We start from the raw sequence: 16,353 nt of genomic DNA on the forward strand, positions 1-16,353 counted from the left end.
TGATGTTATTTTTTGTGTTTGCATACTAAGTGTGCTCTGTTTTTGGTGTACAATGAAATTGTGAAACTATGTACTCTCTTCATTTATCAAGAAATCCAAAGAGAATAGATACATGCTAAATGTAAAGTTTCAGTAGAAAAAAAATTAATGTTTTAATATAACATTACTTATTTTTTTTTTTAATTTCATTGGTACTAAACTATGTTTTACTTTGATGGTTTTATTTTGTTTTACTTTATTTTTATCTTTTAAAAAGTTATGCAGACGACACTGTAGAAAATGTCATAAGCTAACAAAACAAATATTGCCATTATACTTGTTTATATTAGTATAACTTTCGTCTAATGAAAATCAAGCTAATAAAATTTGGATTGATTTATACTCACAACACGACATAAATTTAGTAAACACCTTTCCTACATCATTTCATTAAAGTGATATATCGCAGAGGTTTTTACACTAATAACTCCAGTTTCGTTATTAAAAACTGTACTAATAATATCAAGCTTAATATAACAACTAATATTTTTAAGATTTCTTGTTGGTGGGTGTATACATAAATAATCTCAATTTATTCACTGAAATAAACTAAAGTTAATTACAACATATAGCAAATCAAATAGACAAGGAAAGTTTTGCATACATACATTAACTAACTAGACATAACTTTTCATTTGGATTAAATATTTTTGCAAGTGTACCCATTTTTAAGTTTCAGTATCAAGTACCAAGGAATCAGAGTAGTATTCAAGTTATACAATGTTTGTTTATAAGCTTTTACAAAAATTTAAATGAGTACTAAAAGATAAATAAATAAAAATAAAGACAAAAGATAAATTATAAGATATAAAAATAAAATAACAAGATAAAAATATATTAATGTTTTTTTTTTCAGAATGAGTCTTCTTAAGTGAGAAAACATGTCTTTAATGTTAGATATTATTTTTTAATCTAATTTTAAGTATTTTATCTCACTTTTAACAAATTATCCAAATTGTTATATTTATTAATAAAGATAAAATAAACAAATAATAAAATTTCTAAAATAGAGTCATTTAAAAAAAAATCTAACTTGGGAGACCGAATGAATACAATCCAAAATACAAAAAATTATTGGAATGTAGGTCAAAATCATGGAGGTGCATTAAGAAATGTTATATACCATAGCTGACCCAACCTTCGGATAAGCCCAAAGTCTCGGTTTATGTTGGCCCAGTAAGCAAAGAGGCTTAGGATTCCGCATAACACACGCTCCTGGATCATATAATTGGAATTCATTTGTAACAAACTAACATTTTCTTCAATTTCTAATGATAGATTTTGTTTTCTCAAAAACAAGATTATAATTATTCTTAAGAAATATAGAGAATAAGTCTAATATTGAGAGTTCCCTCTCAAATGAACTCTGACTTGAGATGAGAGTGGATTTCGTAGTATATTCCTTTTAACAACTTCATTACTACTACGCAACGCGGTTTAGCGGGTTTCGGAGAATCCATTTAGTGGGCCTTTGACATGGACTCCTAAAAGGCCCAAATGCCTATGGCACGCACGCACAACAAAACATGGACAGTGAAAGATTGCGCAACACAACAAATCAGAAGACACACATTGATGAAATGTTATGGTGCTTCATTGTAGAGTAGACTAGCTTGCTTGCCTGCAGGAATTAGCGCATCGAACCTATCGGCGGAATCGGGTTTTTCTGTTCAAAAAGTGTGAGCTGATACGATCAGATAAGATAAGAAGAGAGCAAAAAAAAAAAAAAGTTGTAACTAATTCGCAAATGGCAATCGTGACCGTCGATTACGTTGACCGATGAATATAAAAAAGACGCGATTCGCACTTGCCATCCCCATTGGCATCGCCAGCGCACACATCAAATCAAACAGCCGCAAACCCTTAGTCTCTTCTTCTCGTTGGCGTCCCCTCTGATCCGTGCTGGCAGCGAAGAAGCCATTGCTGGGCCTTCCAAACCCTAACAGAGTCACGCACTCAATTGCGATGTGATGATCGTTCACACGTGACGCTACACGGCACGAAGATGAACACATCCAACGGCATCATGACACAGTCGTCTTCGTCGGGAGCCACACAGTCGCCGGGGCTCAAAACCTATTTCAAAACTCTCGAGGGAAGATATAAGCTTCAATACGAGAAGACTCACCCTTCCGGTCTTCTTCATTACGCCCATGGAAAAACCGTTACTCAGGTTTTCTCTAAACCGACTCAATTCTCTTTGTCATGACGCTTGCTGCTCTTTTTTGCTATTGCTTGTGATTTTTGGTGTTAGGGTTGTAGAGACTCGCTTTCTTCATTGCTTATTATGTGTAATTTTATAATCTATCTTTTTACATCGTTTTTTATTTATTTCTGCTTTGATTCATTCCTAGGAGTTTCCTTGATATTCATTATATTCTCTAATCTTGACTCACCTGCGTTCTGATTTTCTCTTCTGAATTCAATCGTGGCGATGTTTTTTAGGGGAATGTTGGCATTTTTGGGATGAGCAATTGATCTTGGCATTCTATTCAACATGTGGTTTTATTGCCTTTTAGTATTATTTTGTAATAGTTTCGGGGAATTCTGTAATGCTTTTTTCGTTACTGTTTATTGAGTCAAAACGATGCTTGTCTTGACATATGAGTGTGCATTGCTGGTTTGATTGAACGATTAGGTAACCCTGGCACATCTCAAGGACAAGCCTGCACCGTCTACACCAACTGCGTCGTCCTCAAGTTTCAGTGCCAGCAGTGGTGTTCGGTCTGCGGCAGCTAGATTATTGGGTGGAAGCAACGGAAGCCGGGCACTTAGTTTTGTCGGAGGCAACGGTAGTAGCAAGAATAATGGAGGGAACAGTAGGATAGGTTCCATTGGAGCCTCCAGTACAAGTAGTTCAATGGCTAATCCAAATTTTGATGGGAAAGGGACGTATCTTATATTCAACGTCGGTGATGCAATTTTCATTAGCGACTTGAATTCTCAAGACAAGGTATATTATTATTCGGACTTTGATTGTTTTTAAGAATTTTGGATTCACTTCATGAGGTGTTTCTTTGTTGCGTGTAGGACCCCATAAAGTCTATTCACTTCAGTAACTCGAATCCAGTGTGCCATGCGTTTGATCAAGATTCTAAGGATGGGCATGATTTGCTCATTGGTTTGAACTCTGGCGATGGTAAAGAAGTCTTTGCTAAAATTTAAATTTTCATGTTTTAAGGAAAATCAAGTGTTATGAATTTATTGTTTCTGTGCATTATTGTAGTCTACTCAGTGTCACTGAGACAGCAATTACAGGATGTTGGTAAAAAGCTTGTTGGGGCCCTGCATTACAACAAAGACGGTTCAGTCAATAACAGGCAAGATATGATTATCCTATCCCTTGTGCTCTTTTAATTATGGGTGCTAATTTTTCTCAGAATTGTTGAATGGCCTAATTTTCAAGAGTTCTTTTTCTTTATGCAAAGAGTAGTAGGCAATTGGAATTACGTACAATTCTGAATTTTGAGTGCTTCGTGTGCTGATACACATAAGAGGGAGAGATTCATTCTCGAATGTTGATTCTGATGAGTCAACCTTATAAGCAACAACCATTTTTTCTTTTAGAAATCTCTGGGTATTGATTGAGCTCGTAGGTCAGTTTTCAAGAATAGATTATAAATTAATATTATGCACCGGTGGTTCGACTTAGGTAATTTATATACTTTGACTGTCACTCTGTAATCAAAATGAACAATATAGGTCGTGCTAGTTTCTGATTTAATGGGTGTCCTAAAGAGTCTGGTTATGGAAGATTTGCTATTTCTATTAAATGATTTGAATTACTTCAAAAATTAAATATTCTTAATTTATGATTTGATATTAATAAATACTTTCCTTTTCATTGAAACACTTTCCAATTTTCTTTCCTAAACTAGTGAGTGAGTAAGGCGCTCATTAGAATTCAGGCAAGGTTATTTATTGTTTATGTTGTTGTGGTTGCCGATAATGATGCCTATTACGTTGTGTACATGCTCATTATTACTCACATATCCTGATTCCTTCCTATCAAACCCTATTTAAGAGTAGATGGAAGGTTTTTTTGTTTCCTATGGGTTCTTTCAGGATGTCATCCTGAAAACTAAGAAAGATACTATTTCAGTTTGTGAAAACACGTTGAGATGTGCAAATTTTTTTGTTTGAATGTCTTGGTGAATGGTGATCCTGGACATGGTGATTTGTCTGTTATGTGAATGAAGATTTGATGCAACCATTATCCCAAGGCTCAGGTACCATGTCACTTTAATGTGACTGGAAGAATGGTTGTTAAACTATAGTGTCAATTCATAAACTTGTTAACTAGCTCATTCCTGCAAATTGGCCTGAGTTGATTGTAAAGTCATTTCTTGGTGAACTCTGAGGCGAGATCGCTTATAATTCCAAGTTCATATGCGAGTTGGCAGGTCGACCTCCAAGTCCATTTTATAATGGTGCTGCACCATGTAATTTCTCCAAGTAGTATTGCCTGTTATGTCACCCTTGGCTGGAGTGCTCATTTAGAACCCCACTTTTTGATTATCCCTTACTATTTGTGATTGATGCTACTGCTGCTAGATGTTTTTCTGCCATTTTTGCTAGTTGCTTCATTGCTGATGCTGCTAGCTGTTTCATTATTGCTTGGTCTGTGAGAAAAGTGCATCACAGAAGTTGGCAACCTTGAGTGAAGCATGCTTATGAGATACTAGTCTCATAGATTTTCAATTATTCATCTTTCTTCAATTTTTACAATTTTAGAATTCCTTTATCCCATCCTTTTCAATGTCTATTTGTTCTTTAAATTTCGACCAGAATTAATTATAAATATAAAAATGATAGTTAATTATGTCTAAACATTTTCTATGATAATGACTATGGTTAAGGATTTATTCTTTTCGATTATTTGATGCCTTTTAGAATAGGGGTCCTATTCAAATCCAGTAGACTAGTTGGCCTAAAAAATGCTCTGAATTGAGTCAGAACATGGTTTTCCCAGTCAGTGGAAAAGTTTGTTTGATGGTATGCACGAGGTTTGTCTTAAATGTATTATTTAACTTGGTAAATTATGTGAATGTTGATATCAGTGGTTGTAATGCTTTGCATTGAGTGGTAGAGAAGTTAGAGATCAGTATCTGAATTGTGAGTTGTTATAATTGTATGGCTAACTTCTAGAGCTTTAATTTAATATGTTGGAATGTTTTGCCAAAGATTCTGATTGAAACTCTTAATTGGTGCATTTTGAATTGAACAGTCGTTGTACATGCATTGCTTGGGTGCCTGGAGGTGATGGTGCTTTCGTTGTATCTCATTCTGATGGTAATTTGTACGTGTATGAGAAGGTAAGTATCGATTATCAGTGGAGAATCTTATTTTATGGTTCACTAAGAATGTGATATTTCTTATAGTAAGTTGAGATGATATGTAGCTTTTCTTTCCCATTTCAGAACAAAGATGGTGCTGCTGATTCTTCTTTTCCAGTTGTAAAAGATCAAACTCAATTTTCTGTTGCCCATGCACGTTACAGTAAGGTATTGAGTTTAATGACTTTTTGTTTTCTAAATAACTTACTGCTATAAAACTTACTTTCCCCCCTTTTGATCTAACTATATATTTTAATTTTTCTGTTGTGAATTAAGCCTATATCACTTGTTAGTAATGACTGCTTAGTTCTTGTAGAACTTTGCAGCTTTCTCACTCAATACTTTATTGGCAATACTACTAATACATCCCTAGGCATAATTAGTTTTTGGATGATATGAACTCTACAGCTTGTAGTTCTGGAGAATATGTTTTCTATCCTTTTTTGAAAAATGTTGACTTTTGCAGAGTAATCCCATAGCCAGATGGCATATATGCCAGGGTTCAATTAACAGCATTTCTTTCTCAATGGATGGAGCATACTTGGCAACTGTTGGACGAGATGGTATATCCAATTTTATCCTCACAGCATGAAATATCTACTCGTTTCCAAGTCCTTAAAAGTATAACATCTCAATTTATTTTACTTGCTGCGTCCAGGTTATTTGCGAGTGTTTGATTACTCAAAAGAACAACTTATCTGTGGCGGGAAAAGTTACTACGGTGCTTTGTTATGCTGTGCGTGGAGGTTAGGCATGCTTGGCTCTAGTCAATTTATTAATGAAAATGGCAATTATGGATCTTTCCTATTTCTTTTGTTTGCCTTTTAATCTAGAGCTTATAAAATATTAATACATTAGATTTTTTTATTGATTCTTATTTCTTTGTATAGAAATTCATAATTGAAAATCTGCTTTGACAGCATGGATGGAAAATATATTTTGACGGGAGGGGAAGATGATTTAGTTCAAGTTTGGAGCATGGAAGATCGGAAGGTTGTGGCATGGGGTGAGGGACATGGATCGTGGGTAAGTTACGCGTTAATTTTTAGCAGTGGCAACTTTTTCTATATATAGGGCTTATTTTGGTTGGCTTCAAATGCTGTGATCAGGTGAGTGGAGTTGCTTTCGATTCATATTGGTCATCACCAAACTCAAATGACAATGGAGAGACGGTTATGTATCGTTTTGGTTCTGTTGGTCAGGTACTCAGAAAAAAAATGTTTTGTTTAAAATATTTTGATAGTGGGAGTTGAGTAATAATTGAAATTGAGTGATGGTTTTATAAACTCAGGATACACAATTACTTCTATGGGACCTGGAAATGGACGAAATCGTGGTGCCATTGAGACGGCCACCTGGTGGATCCCCAACATACAGTACTGGAAGCCAGTCATCACACTGGGACAATGTGGTCCCATTGGGTAGCTTGCAACCTGCTCCGAGTATGAGAGATGTTCCAAAAATATCTCCTTTGGTTGCTCACCGCGTGCATACTGAACCACTCTCTGGGTTGATATTTACCCAGGAATCTGTCCTCACTGCCTGTCGGGAGGGTCACATTAAAGTCTGGATGAGGCCAGGACTTGCTGCTGACACCCAATCAACCAACTCTGAAAACTTGTTAGCCACCTCTCTCAAGGACAAGCCTTCACTCTCAACCAAGATCACCAATTCTCCCTACAAACAATGACACACTGTTTGGTCCAACTTATTTTTAACTTTTCTTCTCCTGGGCCAAACAACATTTATATACAACTTATTAAATTTTTAAGCTACTACTTATTTTATAATGTAAATCTCTTCAAAAAACACTAGTTTTTAGATAAAAGCTACTTGGAGCTTTTTTTTTGTTAAGCCTCCTTTCGGTTATATTTATCCTTTTTCTATTCTTTTTCTAAAACATCCTTTTTTACTGCTTTCCCATTTTGCTTCTTCTCTTGCTTCATTTTATTTTCAGGTTACGTCTCAACCTTGCCACTTTTTCTTACTCTTTTCTCTAAAACAAATTCTAAAAATTCTCAATCAACAAACAACTCTTGTCACATTTTTAATTTCCATGCTACAACAATCTAAAACTTCAGTTACACAATCGAATAATTCCGTCACCATTTTTTATGATAGACTTTCACTAATCCTTTAGTCATTTTTTTCAGTATTTATATATTAGTTGCTAATTGATAATTTTTTATGTAACTTGTACTAATAACAATCCTTGAGGGCTTTCGAAAAAAAAATTCTGCCGTCTTTGAAAAATATAAACAGCGAAAATCTAAAACTTCAAAGCAAATGTCGTGATTTGGGAGCTGAAGGGTGGCGGAATCGTGTTGGCGGTCATTGTTGATAGGTTGAAATACATCTGATAAAGATAAAGTCACATCATCATTTACAAATTCGAGAAAATTAACAAACTTTTGCGCTCTTTTATGTTTGTATTGTGAAGGAGGTTCCAGAGTTTGTCCTTATTTATTTGCAACATTAAAATCCAATTGTGAAATGGAAGTTACTTAAAATACATTTTTTTTTGGGATGTGGGAAGTATTTGAAATAGTTGTTAGTGTTAACACAAAAGATAAAAGTGTTTTTTTATTAGTGTTGGTACATTTTAATATTAATAAAGTATGTAATTGGAAAGTCTAGTGTAGCGTTCCATAGCCATACTACGGTAGCATTACAAGGGATAATTGCTTCCCTTGGTAAGAGATTTTCTATTGTCATTTAATATTTCATTATTTTTTATGTAAGGGGAAAATAAATTACAAGGTAAATTTATGTGCATGTCATGAACTAAAGGTTTTTTTTTTTCAATTTTGGTGAGATATTAAATTAGAGGGAGAAGATAACATGTCATGAAATTCGATTTGTTGAAATAAAGTTAAATATTATATGTCCATTATATTTAAATATAAATAGGTTGAAATAGGACTATAAAAAATATATTTATTCATCTTTTCTCTCTTGTGTTTGAATTAGAGAGTGAATTTAAGCTGTCATGCAACAAATGTACCAAAATAACGACATTATAAATGAAAATTCAGACTATCTTTTTTACCAATGCATTTGAAAACCACTATACTGGAATCCACACCAATGCTATTACTATCATCTACATTTAGCCTTTTTTATTAAATATTATAGATGTCAAGTAACATTTGTGAATGCCATTTTCGTTGAAGAAATTTGATGACCACCTCAAATATAATTTTTCCTTCCGACTGAGCCTTTTTTGTTCACAAAATTTCAACTCGAGACTCTACAAGGAGTTGAGCATAGTTGTACCCAACTTAACATAACGTTTTTTATTTACATTTCAACTTATTATCCATGGTTTTATGCCTTCAATCAAGTGTTGCAATTAATCATTTGTTTTCATGAGCTATAAGCTGTCTGAATGCAGAAAGGGGTTATGCATAGAGTAGATGAAAGCAAAACCTTGATGATCATTCATCAGTGTATAAAGGCATGTACAGTGATAATGCCCTTACAACAAGAAGCCAATATTCTAAAAGTTTCGGTACATTTTGAAAAAACATATACGAAAAAACAAAAATAGGCAAAGGAAGAATTGAAGAACATAAGAAAATAGCACCTTTTGGTCATATATGAAAGGATTTAGCGGAAAATTCAGAAGCAGAAAAACATCACTCGTTTGTGGTGACATTATTTTGCAGAAAAGAATGGAGAAATCTTACTGCGATCATTGGAGCTGGAAAGAAGCACAAAAGGTATTAAGAAAAGGAGAGAAGACAAGTCGCATAAAAAGCTTTATGTAGACATTTTCTGTGACACAAAACTAAAAAGTTAAGTGAGATTGATACTAACTAACTTCACCCTTTTTATTTCAATTTATGTATGCCAAAAGGTAGAAAAAAAGACCACATTGTTATCTTCAATTTGATGTTCTTTATAAGAAAACTATCATAAACTTGTTTTAAATCACTCCTTTAATATGTCCTTTTTTTCTAATATTGACATATATTTATTAAATATCATGAACTTTAATTTATTTTGCTTTTTCTTTATTACTAAATTTAGTGATTTTCCATTCATTTTATTTCATAGTAAAAAGAGTATTAAAGAGTAGTCTTGTTCTAAAAATATTTTAGGACTCAAATTTATAATACACTCGCGTGATAAATTTCAGTTATAAAAAATTAAAATAGATTATATAATTTGATGTAAATATTAATATTCTTTTATCCATTGTAAGATGCATTTACCTTTCATGATTTATACATTAATTTATACATTAATTTCTAATAAAAAATAATTTTCATGACATATGATAAATCATTTACAATATAAAACTTTGTATAAATATTTACCACTACACTTTTCGGACAATATATTTATTATCCTCTTGCAGTGTATGAAGGAAAAAGATTGCCTTAAATTTAAGAAAGCTGTGTCTATTAATAAGGGAAAGAGAAGTTTAAAGTATATTAAAAAGAACAATTGTTTACGTTAAATATATAAATTTATTATAGTTAAAACTTGTAATAAATACATTATATCCATGAAATATATTTTAAAAAGAAGTAAGAATCTTTGTCAAAACATAAACCACCCTATACACTCTCAAGGCAACAAGAAATCAAAGAATATTGATTTTGCTTTATTAACTGTTATATTATGATATTGAAAGTCTTATATTGACTTGGTATAGGACAAATTTATAATATATAAGTGTAAATTTTATTGTACAAATCAGTTTTGTAAGTTAAATTTGATTTAAAGTTCTTAATATGATAACAAGTCATGAATTTAAGTTCATCCTATTATATTTATTGGGTTTATTGTGTTATCTATATCGAAAAAATTATTTTTCGTTAAATCTACCTAAACGTTGTTCTCAAAATATTCAAATATAAGCTAAACATGTAAGGGTGTAGCTTTCATCTCATCACTTGATGAAACCATTGGTTTACTTCCCCGAGTAGAGCATAATCACATCAAATAAAAAACACTATAATATCAACATAAAAAGGATTAATTAATTAGTCATCCCAAACACAAAAACCCATCAAATTTTATAGTACCAACAAAAGTGGGAACGGTTGTTTGCATAAACAAAATGTCCACCTCATTAAAAGCTCTTTTAAGTTACATTTCTAAGTAAACCATGTTTTAAATAAATGGGAGAGATAATACGGGTAAACATATCACCTTAATTTAGCAATAAGACAAAACGAAAGCAACACATTAGGATAAAAAGAACAACTTACATCACACATACTACATTGGTTGGTGGAAAATCAACGTAAAATTAATATATGATGACTTATTTGTTAATGAAAAAAAAAATCTTTGTGAAACCTGTATTACAAAATATTAGACCCTTTGAAAATGAATTTGGTGACGACCAATAATAAACGGTATGATAGATTATCAAATCGTGTTAGAATAAATTTTTAATATTTTTTATAGAATGAATTTTAAGTATAATCCAACTTTACATACATCTTAAATAAAATATTACATAACTAAATAAAATATTACATTTAAAATCACTTGTCTTTTCTCTTTTCTAGATCTTGTGAAGTTGTATTATCTATGGACTAATATTGATGATATTTAAGGCAATCTTGACTCCAAAAAATTAAAAATTTATTTTACTAGATGGACTTAGAATCGAGGTAAATTTGAAAATAAAAAATCATTTTTATTACTTAGATTTTTCATGATCAAGTAAACTTTTTAAATTTATGGGAATTGTACTGTATGGATTGGTCAGTAGGTCGATCATCGGCCAATTGAGATTATTTGAAAGAAGATTTGTCTAATGGAGGTTATGATATGACTCTCCTTGACTACTATGGTCTGTCAGCACAGATGTAAAGCGTATTACATTGGTTGATCACTGGTCGGTTGAGATCACTTCAAAGAAGATTTGCACTTATGGAATCAACAACGAGCGGGAATTAGTCATATTCCTTATACAGTGCCAACAATTGGACTGTCCATGGGATTTCACCCTTGAGTCCACTTATGAAGATATGTGTAACACCAATCGGCTACGAGTCGATTTCCCTTTCCAATTTGAGTAGTTGGATTGTCCCCAATATTCCACCCTAGTGTCCTCTTATGCAAGATAGGTAAGACATTGTCCAACAAGCCTAACAAAACGACGTCAGAATAAATCAAGCAACTTCGTAGGTTTAAAAAGTAATTGGACCCTGATTAGGCCAACCCTAATTGTGGGTCCACGTAGAAAATTATAAATACAAGTCAAAGCATGGTTGTTGTTAGGATTGTTTCTAACATTTATGACGACATTTATTGTTTTTGTCCGATCGAATCCTAACTGACATAAGCATCATAGTGCCTTTAGCAGAAGGATCGATCGGAACGGACGACTGGAGCGAATGATTAAAGACTCGACAAATTGTTTTAGTAAACGTTCCAACCCCTACACCCGAAACATGAATAAATGTATTATGGGTTAAATATACTTTTGATCCTTCAACTTTTAGTAAAAATTGAAATTAGTCTCTCTTGGAAACTTAAAACCAATTTAGTTTCTAAACTTTGTCGATGCGTGAATTTTGTCTTTTTAACCAAATTTTATTTAATTTATTTGACGTTTCAAATACTTTTCATTATAATATTTTAGTTTGTTTCCTGTTTGACATATATTCGCTTTAATATTAGTTGTAAAATGTGTTCGAAACGTCCAATAAACTTTTAAAAAAATTGGTTTAAATGACTAAATCCACGTATTCATAAAGATAATAGACTAAATTTATTCAAGATTTTCAATAAGGACTAGTTTCAATTTTCACTAAAAATTGAAAGATAAAAACATATTTAATCCATATATTATTTATAGGACATATATTATTTATAGGGCAAGATGATATTACTTACATAGATTATGATATTTCGATCTTTGTAAGATAACATGCATTATACACCTAATCATCATATTAAATGCAAATAAAGTATAATGACAACTTAGACAATTAGCTTGAGCTCATTCAAAGTCGTTAAAATATCATAAATATGTATGTTATTTATTTATTACACATCTTTTTTAATCTAATTTATGTCTTTACTAAAAAAGTATTAATATTATAATTTAAAGAAATACCAATCTATTATTATGGTGATCTAGATCCTACATATTAATATGTACGTATAAATATTATTTTGTTTAAGATTTGTAATGTTGTAAATTGAAGATATAAATGAAGAGATATTTCAAGTATTAATGTGTACGTTAATTGTAGGATTAATACAATTAAACTAAATAATCATTTTAAAAATTTTAGTATTAGAGTCAATTTCGGTGAAGATACTGATATCTCCGTGACTTTGTCGGTGACATGTTAAAATGAACAAATAATTATATGCTATAAAACGAGTAAACTGAGTGTTCAACTCAGTTTTCTAGCTCTAACAAATAAGCTGTAACGAATTTAAAGTATATCATTTACTAATTTATAATTGTTTCTTGAACAATTTTTTTATGTAACAAAAACTAATCACTTATGATAAATAAATAAAAAATAAACAGTGCCGCAACATAAATTCTTTAATAATGATCTAATACAGGATACGTGCCTTCGCATGAGTCTACTATATAGTATAAAAATTAATGAATATGTTTTGAAAGTAAATAAAAAAAAACATTAATGTAAATATTTGAAAGAAACATGAGAAGGAAGAACAGGGACATATATAATGTTCAAATTAAAGATTAAATATATTAAAATCCCAAATAAAACAAAAATAATATGACACAAATTATAGAAACTATGTTAACTGTTTGTTGATTTTGAACAATATTTATAATATAAGTAACTTGATAATGAAGTGAAGTGTGAAATGAATTTAGGGAAACTATAGAATTAATTGTTTATCAGCAGAATATTATTTTTAGGCTACTTGCTTTATCAAAAACTTAATTTTATAAATATATATTAATCTCTTTTCGGTAATTACTAATATTAAAAATTAACAGTTATAAATTAAGAATTATTTAACAATGTAAAATATATAATATTTGGATTAAAATTGGAAAGGAGCCTGAATTATGAATATGATTGCTCATTCCATTAACATTATTTTGTGTCAGCCTGGCATATTGGGGACATGACACCTTCATTTTTGTCGAAACTCGTACATAAAATTTTAATATTTTTTTCCTTTTTATCAATTTTGTCACTAAAAAGTGCTTACATAATCTTACCTGATCTTGTCACGTAATATTTTTTTATTATTTGTAATATGAAATCACCACGTGGCAGCATCTGAGTAGTTTAATGGCAAAAGAAATACAAATAAAAACCGAAAAAATTATAGAAAAGTGAAAATTAATATTTTTTCAACTTAAAAACATGAAATCGAACCCTGAAATTAAAGGTAGATAAATAATAGTTTTAAATACACTCTTCACTTGAAAATATATTAAACTTTGTTTTCAATTTTTTAATTTCTTACTTTTATTTGTGTAATACTTAAAGCTTTTTGTTTCCCGTTATAAAAAAATTTCTCAAATAAATATTTTTTACATAAATTCATCACTTGATAAACTCGTGAAAGCGTGTTTGTAATAAAAAAACTAGTGTAAATTTTTTGACTGCTAAAAGATTCACAAAAGGAATAATTTAAAAAAATGAAGAAAAATCAGGAGAAAAATTGATTTAACCATAAAATTAAGGATCACTGCACAAAAGATGGAAAGTTTTGTTTGAATTTTGAAGTTTCCATTTTAGTTTCAGCATTTATTATATCTGTCAGTCTTTCATTGGCTCAATGTGTCGGTGCACAGTGTCTGGACAGTACACAGTTTAGCAAGTTGCAAGATTCTTTTTTTCTAAAGTATTTATATTTAAATAAATATTATGTTTATATGAACATACACTTTTACACAATTTTTCTTATAATTCAAATTTTTCTCTATGAAAATATGAAAATTCCTTGAAACATGAATCAAGCTATTTATATTGAATATATTAGTTTAAATTTATTTTCCTAACGTTCTTGCAACTTTTTCTCTCTTTTATGTTGCCGTAAGTATTATTTTAGTTTTTTTTTTTTCTTGATACCTTTTCTTCGCTCTAAGGAAGTGTGCACTATTCCTCCACTAACTTAAATCTATTATATCAATTTTCAAGAATTTATTAAGATTTTAATGCTTACAACCACTCCATAGCTAACACACTTACATTGAAAATAAAAAATATAATAATTTTTAATTTCAAGCCCAACTAATAGATTCAATTTAATAAGATTATATGAAATGAAATTTCATCCATAAATGTAGACAAAAAGGGAAATGTATGATGAGGGTTAAATTTTTAATTTTAAAAATTGTAGTAGGGTTTCCAATTCTAATAAGTGTGGTTGAATTTAAGCACATAAAAGGCCATTAAATTCTTTACGTTTCTAACAAACCTTATCATGTAATTGAGCAAATGGACCTTTCTTATGGTTGATGGAACATATAGTTATATCAATGGTTTTCACTATTCTTTAATAATGTGATGTTTTTATTTCTACCTGAAATTTATTATGGTTATAAATTCTCATATGTTTACTTTATTAATTGACTAAATATAAAGGTAATAATGACGGGTGTGGATTTTGAATTAGCCTTTTAATTAAGTTAAGAAAATAGTGAATATAATATATAAACAAATGTTTTGTCAGAATATATTTATTTGTCTTTTTGTAAAGTTAAGAAATATAATTTTTTATTCCTATTTTATTCTTCATTTTCTATATCCTTCTATTTTCTTCTACATTTTTCCTTTACGACGGTCTCTTCCAACTTCATTACTCACTTTTGTTAAAGTAGAAGATTTTAAGTCTTTGGAACCATCGAAACAGAATCCTAACATCAAATTATGATAATTTTAGTTGAGTAAGTTCAGTTATTTCTTATAGTCCATATGCAAAACTTATAAAAGCGAAAAAAAAAGGTTTAAATTAAAATCCAAATGTAAATCTTTGGATTATTATAATTAAGATTTTATTTCTTGAAAGTGATTTGTTTAGGGATAAATTTCGGAGACTACAAAGAAATTGAGGCGAGAGAAGTTAATGAATGTTTCATTTATTCCACTTATTGAAATTGAAAATTGTGTATATATCACACTATTCGTATAACCAAGGAAAAACATTTATTTAACACCATCATGTTTATTTTATTTTCTTTTTATATGTATATTTCATCTTCTTATTCGTCTATATATTTATCTATTATTTTTTTATTGAATATATTTAAATTCAATTTAAATATTTTTTAAAATAAATTGCTAAAAAAAAAACTTTCGTACTATTTCTCTATGATAATTTCCAAACCTAGATTATAAAACAACTTATAGTGGAGAAAGAGAGTTCCGTTCCCACTAATAAACTGTTAGGTGTAATGTCTTTTTCTTTTAAATTATAACATTGATATTTGACAGATGAAAATATATCTAGAAGCATCTTATTTTAAAAATATTTTTCAAAATTCTGCTAAACCTTTATCCTAAGAAATAGTTTAAAAAACTATGCATTAACTCTTCCAAACAGCCATAATAATTGTTTCAAAACGTTTACTTTGTACGTATTGTCTTGTGAAGTTTTTATTCCATTAGCAATTGTTCTACGTACAAAAATCAATAATGTCAATAATTTTTTTATTGTGCTTAAATTAAAGTGATATATTTGTGAGCATTTTACACATTTTTGTATTGAGTACATTGTCATTTATATTACTATTTAATTGAGTAAGATTATGGTTTAGGTAATTTGAATATATTTAAATGTCTTGATTTTGACGAATAAGAATGTTTTTCTTTAATTTTCTTAAATTGTTTTAATAAATTATTGTTAAATTCAAATTTGTTTTATTGAGTTAGGTCCAAAATTACACCAGACTTAATCAAACTCACTTACACCCTTAGTTAATGCCATAACTAATTATTCGTCAAGTATCAAGAACTTCAATAAATCTTTCCCTAGTAAAGAATGTCGTTAAGAACATATG

The 16,353-nt window shown here is 30.3% G+C and overlaps 1 protein-coding gene across 1 annotated transcript; it reads left to right on the top strand.

Annotated features, from left to right (window-relative positions):
* Window positions 1-1,588: 1,588 nt before the first annotated feature.
* Window positions 1,589-7,261, top strand: LOC114187287 (dystrophia myotonica WD repeat-containing protein-like). Its single transcript, XM_028075502.1, has 11 exons — window positions 1,589-2,212; window positions 2,678-2,992; window positions 3,070-3,178; window positions 3,266-3,359; window positions 5,267-5,354; window positions 5,460-5,543; window positions 5,842-5,938; window positions 6,034-6,121; window positions 6,296-6,401; window positions 6,485-6,577; window positions 6,667-7,261. Exons 1-11 carry the CDS (start codon window positions 2,045-2,047, stop codon window positions 7,063-7,065), a joined length of 1,641 nt encoding a protein of 546 aa, XP_027931303.1. The 5' UTR covers window positions 1,589-2,044; the 3' UTR covers window positions 7,066-7,261.
* The last annotated feature ends 9,092 nt before the right edge of the window (window positions 7,262-16,353 follow it).

This window comes from Vigna unguiculata, chromosome 1 (genome assembly GCF_004118075.2).
Source record: "Vigna unguiculata cultivar IT97K-499-35 chromosome 1, ASM411807v1, whole genome shotgun sequence".
Lineage (NCBI taxonomy): Eukaryota > Viridiplantae > Streptophyta > Magnoliopsida > Fabales > Fabaceae > Vigna > Vigna unguiculata.

Excerpts from the sequence above, each read along its gene's own strand:
- LOC114187287 (XM_028075502.1), top strand. The coding sequence starts at position 2,045 with ATGAACACATCCAACGGCATCATGACACAGTCGTCTTCGTCGGGAGCC. Across the intron at positions 3,179-3,265 it reads TGGTTTGAACTCTGGCGATG|TCTACTCAGTGTCACTGAGA; the intron begins GTAAAGAAGTCT and ends GCATTATTGTAG. Across the intron at positions 5,355-5,459 it reads ATTTGTACGTGTATGAGAAG|AACAAAGATGGTGCTGCTGA; the intron begins GTAAGTATCGAT and ends TTCCCATTTCAG.